General features: G+C 40.1%; 1 protein-coding gene across 1 annotated transcript in view; it reads right to left on the reverse strand.

Annotated features, from left to right (window-relative positions):
• LOC101855091 (protein unc-13 homolog A) overlaps positions 1–9,234 on the reverse strand; it is a gene marked incomplete at its 3' end in the record, with an annotated part of 96,500 nt that overhangs the window by 72,122 nt on the left and 15,144 nt on the right. The window contains 1 exon segment of the mRNA XM_013080350.2: positions 1,236–1,965. Coding sequence (XP_012935804.1) covers positions 1,236–1,275 — 40 coding nt within the window.

Raw genomic sequence — 9,234 nt, forward strand, 5'->3', positions numbered from 1 at the left:
CCCCCCCCCCCCCTCCCCCCTCCAGATATAAAATCTTTATTTCTAAAAACAAGAATTCCTGGCTGAGGGAATTTTTTAACGTGTGTAATGTTACAAATGCATGGACGTGAATCTTTAGATCTAGCTGTAGAGCGCACTAAGATGAAAATGAAAAAGATTAGTTGGCGGCTACAAAGAGGATTTTAAGAGACATACAAGAAGAATGTAGTCAATAATGCAACAAGCACTTGAGATAGGATTAAAATCCAGCCTACTTTCCGATCAACAGAAATTGGTTACCGGTGTCTTTGTCATTGTTTTAGAAGCTACATATAGATATATCTGTCGAAAAGTGAGGGTTATTGTCATCATCCTTGTCACAGCCATTTTCAATATCGTTGTCAGATTACTTATGAATGGTGTAGGTAGTTTCACTCTTTTGGTATATTGTATTATTTTAAGCACGGTGCGGGTGGGCAGGGTTCAAAGTTGAAACCCCTACAGGGGTATTTTTATCCTGGGACGCAGGGGAGTTTTTATAATTCATCACCCTGTCATATCAGAGACAGTTCAGACAGACGTTATTTCATAGGTTTAGATACTTTACACATGAATCCCGATATAATATGTATTTCAAATCCAATACACATGCAACGGATTCTTTGTTCAAAATGATAACTAGACATACATGTACAATCAGTACATCTATACAACGAAAGCAGATCCCTTGAGGCTGACAATATTTTCATTCCATGAATATAACGTACGAAAAGGAAGGAAGCCCTGCTGAGACTTCAGTTTCAATTCGAACAGGATCTACAATATCAGTTTATATTGTTTATTCAAACATCGACAGAGACTATAAGAAGAGATACACCCTGAAAGATGCACGGGTTTATTTTTCTTAAAGATAGTGTCCTTTTTCGGTTCAACTAAAGTGTAGTTTATCATCCAACAGACACGATGCACGGTTTACTATTACTATTTATGAGGCAGGATGTCCAGTCAGAACTACTCAGAACCTATCCAGATTGTGTGAGAATGAAATACATCTTAGTCTTAGCTGAAAAATGGAGATAGATACTCGTTAGAATATCTCCCCAATGCCTCGAAATATGGGAATCAAGCTGGCGTCCTTAGGTTGAAAGGCAACAGAGCGCAACAATTCTACAACAGATGTTTTGTAGAAATAAACTGAAATGTTCAGACCGTTTGTCAATGCAAAGGCAAATGAAGTGTGGCCTATTTGGACTCACCTTTGATGATGCAGATCCATGGGTCGGACAGCTGGAACATGCTATGCCCCGGTGAGGGCGCCGTGATTACTGAGGTATCGATACTGCTGGCTTAAAATACTCCACTCAGGGAAAACGTCTGACCTTGCAGGTATCCACCCGTTCACATCCTATGAGCTTCCATTGACTGTCACTGTCCAGTGCACGAGATTCTGTCCTTAGAACTGGCCATAAATCTATCAGGACATTTAAAGCTTGTACCACGTTCGGGAATCTGATTGGTGACATCAGGCGCCATGCGGGAGGTAATTAAAGCAAACAAAAATCCCGGAAATTAAACCTTGTCCAGAACGGCGTGACACATTCGTTGTTCCGCAGCCAGACATGCACGTTTTGAACGTTACGTTAACACTCACACAAGCACTGTCTCTGTATACTACTAGTGAGGGAATTTATGACGACCGAAACACGAGAGTCCGGAGTTTGCTGGCGGAAAACGTTAGAAAGCTCTCTGTAAAACTCTCCTAAATTATCTGCAGTCCCTCGGAAGCCGAAAGCCTTCTAGCCCCGTGATCGATGACGTCATTGTGACTTGAAATACAGTAAAGTAGACAGCACGAGTTGGAATGAGAGAACGGAACAGTTTCACATTTGCGTTTCTTCTTGTCGCTATCCACAGACAGGACAAATGGGTTGTAAAGTTCACACGTAGATTTCTAGGGTTTACGTAACGCTTGGGACTGTTTGTAAACTGATCGAACAAAAAGAATCAATGTATACTCTATGGAGATTCAATGAACAGCTGTGAACCTGTACGGTCTAAAAAAAAAAATAAGGAAGAAATGACGACGTGTTTATCGATTTCAGGTGAAGAAGTAAAACGCTTATGTTACAAATTAAGTCAAGGCCAGAAAAACACCAGTACAAACTGAGTCAGAGTTAAAACGTTGACTAAAAACAGATTTGTAGGATGACCTATCAAAAACAGTTGACGTGATAAAGGAATGGCAAAGCTTCCATATATATAGGAAACAAAAGGAACAATTTCTAATCTTCCACTTATACTTAGTCGGTAGAACAATCAATGCCTTTTTGTCATTTAAACAAAGTTATTACTATGCTCGGAAAATAACTTTTAAAATAATTATAGCAGTGTTGAGAACAAAGTTTCGTGAGTTCTGTTCTTGACATATTACATGTACATGTATTAGCAAAGTATAACCCAACACAGACCTTTTGAATGGTTTGACATACTTTTCTCATGGAATACAAGGTCTGTAAACATCAGAACAAAAAATTGTAGGGGTTTAAGTATTTAACATTGTGTTATTAGAATATTTTAATTTAATGTTTCAGCGTGCTTGAGAGTGGTCGAAAGGTGATGCCCCGGTCTACACCATACACTGACTCATCTGCTTGAAGGGTGTGTTCTGTAGAAAAGGGAACGACATAGCGAGACTCGGTTTTTTAGTCTGGTTGAGGATTTTCCAGGTCATAGCCCTGCATTAGACTTCACAGACTCCCCTCTTATGTACCCAACCAAGCAAACAAGGAAAGAACTTCCGGGTGGTTGTAATGTAATGTGTCAGTGAACGAGTCGGTAGATAATGTGAAGCTAACTTTCAATGGCAAAAGAGTAAAGCAAGGATATTGGTGCTGAATGTCTGCCCGATTTTTAAGGAGAGAATTCATCCTCGTTACAAATTGGGTTTGTCTGTCGCGTATAGATTTTCCTTCATATCCGCCCCCGGGAAGTAATCTATCAGGTAATTGTTTTCTGCCTGCCTCTGCGTTCTCACGTTTTGCTAGAACACGATGGCATATGGAAGTTATGATTTACGGTATACAACGGATTATGTGTCGATGCCAAGAAGAGAAATCACAGTCGTGCATGATTAGCCGTGTGATACATCGTGTCTGTGTTCACATGATCGTAAAGGATATTGTTGTAGAGAATCACTAGATCTAGATCTAGACTCCAATTCGAGACGGAAGCCACCGTGGGTCCAATGATTATTGTTTTTCATTTCCAAAATAGTTGAACTAAACAGGTAGCTAATTATTTGTAACGATATTAGAAGGTGTTATATTTTAATAAAGCTATTTCACAACAATAGATATTGGTAAACATTGATACATGTATTGCAAAGGAGAACCCAGAACATTAATCATGTTACCCAAAACACGAACATTTATTTGTTGTTGTTGTTGTTGTTGTTGTTCAAACTGTACTGATTCCATCTTTAGATTCCAGCAAATACACCTTTTACTTCAGTATTTTGCAAGTTACAAAAAATATCTGTCCGTATGCTGCTTTTTAAAACTTTTTTAAAGGTTGATAATTAAAGTGTGTTCTTGAACGCAATGAATTGAAACTACTTGTGTGAACCGCCATCGTACTTAATGCTCCAACACAGTATTGTTCGAGCACCGAATCACGTCTAGACATTAATTTCATAAATAGACGCTTGCTCTTTGGTCGTATATCAGTTTATTTGATGTTCAAAACCATAATCTAGCAGGAAACTATAAATAATTAGAACCCCTTAAAGATTTAAAATGGCTATCGTGTTACATAGCTTACGGCCACAAAAATTTATTATCAATTATTCTCTACAAGCGATAAACCTTACCTAGATTTCTTTATTTCCTTTCAGCATATAGACAAACTGAATTACCCAATATTTTAAAAAAACAAACGCCCGAGTCTTTTCCGTTGCCATAACAAAACCGTTCATGAAAGTATCAGAAAACTCTATCAGGGCAGAGAGCTCCATCACTCACTAGGACAAACCACTCCACGGTGAGATTTAACGTTATAACCTTAGCAACCTGTCAGATTGGAGCTGGGAGAAGAAAATAGGACAGAGACACAGAGACGATTTCACTTTACATAATAGGAGGCGGAAAATGGTCTGTATTCATAAAAGGACACACTCTGCATACCACCTATGTGAGAATCTGAACCGTTGATAACTGAATGAGCCAACAATGAATACTTGAATGGCTATTTGGGATTACTCAAAATTTTAATGACCTTGACAATTGGTAGACATCTTTTCAGCATTCAAACGTGTGAAATGCTGTTCCTGTCACATTCTTGGAGTACACATGATCCTTACTGTTTTTCCTGAAGGTATCAGTAAACTTATCTATCGAACATGCCTTCGAATTGATATACCAAGGCAGCATGACGCACACAAGACTGCTTCGTGCTGACTGTAGACCAATATTTTATCCCAACCTCGCTTACAACAGCTGTGACATGGACAGATAGGCCTAAGTCGAGAGGCTGAATCAGGCCATCGACAGAGCTCGCCATCTCCACAAAGACGTAAATAGGGATAAAGTGGAAGAGACTGATCGAAGCATCGACACACGTGACTGAATTTCAATAGCAACGTCGAATCAAAACCCCGTGCACAATAGTGCTGACAATTGAAAGACGGATGTTGTTCTCTTCTGGGTGATTTTCCGATCATTAATCTAAGTCCCTGGGCAATGCTCCCCCACACGTGTCATTCTAAAGTACAAAGATTTATGTAAACTAAGCCCTGGTCTACCATTGTCTAACACAACTCTGTACAACATCATGTAATAATAACACCTCTGGGTAAAAATATTTTCGTGGGCGGTGGGGGGCAGGGGATCAATGGAAAAAATCAGAGTGTATTACGTAATTTTTTCTTTTTAACATTAAATCCTTCACAAAGAGCGAACTGAAGGCTGTTGTATGCACTGTCCTTCAGCCGGTAATTTATGATGAGTATTGGTGAAATATCCCAACATGTTGTTTACACAATGATTTCTCATAACACATTATACAGTACGTTTCGAAGGCAGAAAATGAGGGCAACGGAAAGAATGAGATTTTTAAAAAAGACATAGCAATACATACTCAAACTCAAATTCTTCTTTCCCCCTTCCCCCCCCCCCCAAGAGTTCCACCGTTGGCCTTCTCATTCGCCCTTTGGCCAGTTTTCATACCAAGCTGCAACCCGACAGCCGGCGTGGCATATCCCTGAAGTGGCAAATCCAAAATGATGGTTTTCTCGGGAAAATGAGCGCACATCAGAACAAATTACGATCTCCTGATTAAAAGCTAACTATAGTTTCCTGACGCGTAGACGAAAAAAAAAAAGAAGGAAGAACACCATCTTGAAGAAAGTCCCACAAAAACCTTTCGCGTACGTCACGATTAGAAGGCTGGAAATAACTTACGGTACTAACATTACCCCAAGTGTGACTGAGACGTTCAAAACTAAGCGCAGGCCGATACTTTAGACTTAAAAAATATCAAATGTTTCCATTTCCTGTTACAAGTGCGAGAATATTCGCTATTCTGAAATTTTTAGGTGGTGGGCAATGAAGCAACACTATTGAAAGGTTCATTTATTGAGCGCCTTCGGTTTGTTCCATTTTGGGGCCATACTTGTTTTGTATGGTATTTTTTTCCTTTTCTTTCGATACAATTTATAAAGAGAAATAATAATAACAATAATAGACTTTAAACAATACTCAATACATGTAGTTTGTTATGTGGCTGTTGTATTGTGTTTATGGCACACACACACACATTATGATTATGTTGTATTTGAAACTGGGAAGAGGGGATAGCTTTCGTATCTGATCTTTTTTTCTTTCTATCAAACGTGTTGATTCTCAGACGAAAAGATACTTGCCGTTAACTCATTCTGAGGTGTCACTGATATCGATCTTCAGAATTTCTACCGCATATGGTTCTCTTCTTTTCTGACTCAGCTTTATTTTCCAAATCTGGCGTCATGGTGGAATTGTTAGTTTTTCAACTTTTCTGCCAGTTGCACCACTTGCGTAATGGACCAGGCCAGCCCTTAAGTCGTTTTTGGGTAGCGTTGGTTCAGAAAATGAAACTCTTAATAAATATGACGAAGACTGGTTTTCTCGTGGTTGAGTGACTTACATACTGAAATCACAGGATCAAACTATGTGCCATTATTATGGGGCATCATGTTTAATGTGAGAAGGTCCTTTAAAAAGTGAGGACGTGGACAAAGCAGAATTCTAGGCCTGTTCACATTGTTTAGAAAAATAAAAGACAGTAATCCACTGTAATACATTCTTCAATAACACTTTCCTCTTGGCCTGTATCCACGCCGACTCCCAGTCTTCTGCTTGAGTACGCCGTCTCATAACACGATCGTTTATCAATAATCAAGCCTTTTGCAAAAGGCTAGCATAATATTGATCTACAGTTTCGCAAACAGCGTTTTAAAAGCTTAGACTTCCTGTGTGATTGGAAATGGAAAATGATAAAGCAATCAATGAAAAGACCGTAACGGCGACTATTGATTCTAAGGCTATGTGTCTTTTGGTCAGTATATCAAAGGAATAGGTCTACTTTTATTTCTCTCTTTTCATTTAGAATTATCGCAAACGACCAAAATTGAATTAAGAATGCGAATAAACAAAAGGAAAAGAAATTTCAACACACCAATCTATGCTATATTAGATTTCTTCTCTTCTAGATTATGTTAATGAACACAAGGTGATCAACAAGCATTCCGTTGCTAGGAATTGAAATAGAATCTAAGTAGGATTTTGAGAATAAATTTGAATGAAAAGAAGCAAAAGTGTAAGTCCTTACAAAGTGATATAATATAAGATGGAGACTGGCTGGGGAGGGGGTGGTGAGGAGGGGTGTAGATCTAAAACTGCATGACAATGGAAAGTGTAAAGCTTTCTTACTCATAACCATCAAACTATTGAGCGAACCTGTCCCTGTAAAGTCATGCGAATACAATCAATGTGTTATCCTCGGCCAGCTAATGAAGGAAGTTAACACAAATAAACGAAAGCCAATAATGCTTGTCCACAGCACCAGTGATAACGCAGGTTGGCTGCTTGTTTAGGAGCACGGACCACGCACAGCACCTCTTTGTGAAAACAGCCAAACTTATCATGTAGCTCCATGCTCAGACCCCGCCAAACGCGGATAAGCAAATCCTCTGTTCACACAGCTTCATGTCTGCCGATGCGTCATTGACATAGGCCTACTGTGATCGCTTTCGCATTAAGTTGTGTCCGCCTTTCTGACCTTATTTTACCTATATGTGCATCCCGAGTCTGGGAAATTTGGAGTTGGGGGGGGGTGAACATATTTTTTAATTTTACCCCGGGAATTAATCTTAGGATAAGGATATGCGTGTTATTTGGCCAGAAATGCAATCCGTAATAAAAAGGAAAGCAATGGTTTGGGTGTTCAATACCAAAGCTAATAAGTAGTGCATATTATATACGACTCCGTTAAAATACAAACGAGATATTAGGGAAAAGATATGTGATAAAACAAAATAGGAAAGGAAGAAATTGTTGTTGTTTTTTGTTGGTTCTTGTTTTGTTTTTCAGGGTTTTTTAAATAGTTTTTTCTGGGAGGGGAAAAGGGGGAGGGGGTAATAATAATTTACATAACGTTTTGAGTTTAAAATTAAAAGTTGAAATTCATACATTTACAGAAATGCGTCATGTGACAGAGGATGCCTTTTACTACGAACTTCTCCTAACCGGCTGTTTGAGGCCAAATCGTTATTTAAGGCCAACAGTGCGACTCACTCATGTCCTTCTTAATTGACCTCACGATCAGCAGCGGTAGAGCGTTGTAAGCTTATGCCCCGCGCCAATATCGAAACCATGACGTCAAGAACACGGGGCACGCAGTGAAACAGCAGAAAATGCAATTTACACAATCGGAAGCGCTGTTGACAGGAAAAAGTGATTCATTGAGTTGGACACACGCAAGGAATAAATCACACAGGAGCCTCGTAGCTCACCAGGACTACTGGACCCAACGCCCGCATTTTGTTTGATTGTATTGCTTCCCTCTGCTCTGAACAAAAGGAATTTGGAGGTTGTGATACTGACTGCGCCTTTCATTCGCCTCTGAGCTACCATCAACCCCTTCAAACATCCAGCCTACTTCGATGTTATGCGACAACGAACAAGGAAACCGAAGTAAAAAAGAACACGTCCAGCGACAAACAATTGCTTTGTTTTGCCAACGGCAAGCTAGCACAATAACGACTTCATTTCAACTGTAAACGATTAGGCCTATAAACTTAAAACTTAAACGGAGCAGCTCGTATGAGAACGCCAACTAAAATACTGGGAGCAGGAACAAAGACCAAAATAAACATGTTTTATCAGGGAATAAAAACATATCGATCTAGATCTAGTGCTGACGGAAAAGAGTGCCAAACTGACAGAAAACAGGAAATGCTCGCAAAGAAGAAATGAAAACTTTCTGGGATTGTCTCCTGGCTTCCGTACTAATAACTGTAAAAATAAGTTGTAATCTTAATTAACGACGAAAGCAATCATGGAAACGACAGGAACGGAAGAAGCAAAAGCGAATTCGAGAGAAGGGAGTACGAAAACAATTTAAGGGAGGAAGGGGTGGGTCCAGGAAGAGAATTTAAAAAAGGACGGGGGAGGGGAGGGTCAGTGGCGGTGGGGACGAGAGTTCAAGGGAAGAAAATTCAAAAGTGTGTGTGAGTGTGTGTATGTGGGTTTGGGGTGGGGTGGGGGGGGGGAGGAAGGGGAAAACTCATTTCAGGAGGGAGGGAAGAGAATTCAACTGGGGAGGGGAGGGGGGGGGGAGAAGGACCCAGTTTGCTCGTCTAGAAGGCTGTCATGCAAAATGCCAAAAAGCTGGCTGTGCTTCCGCAACGTCCCACGGGCTGTTCTAGAAAGAGTTGCGCAGACCCATCACGCGATCCACCCATTAGTCTCCCCTACCTTTTGGCATCCCTGAAGAAGAGCATTTTCCTCTACCGCTGCCCACTCCGGATGGATAAAAACAGGCAATCTCAGCTAGGGCGACGTGCAATACCGGTGCTTGATTTATGACTCAGTACGGTATTTCTGAGTTCGTTAAAGTGGCAGTTGTTTTCTCAGGGCCTTACTAATTCTGTTTATTGTTCACATTCATTTCTGCCAATCCCCCCTCCTTTCTCTCATTCTCTCTCTCTCTCTCTCTCTCTTC

The sequence above is a fragment of the Aplysia californica genome, unplaced genomic scaffold (assembly GCF_000002075.1).
Source record: "Aplysia californica isolate F4 #8 unplaced genomic scaffold, AplCal3.0 scaffold00082, whole genome shotgun sequence".
NCBI lineage: Eukaryota > Metazoa > Mollusca > Gastropoda > Aplysiida > Aplysiidae > Aplysia > Aplysia californica.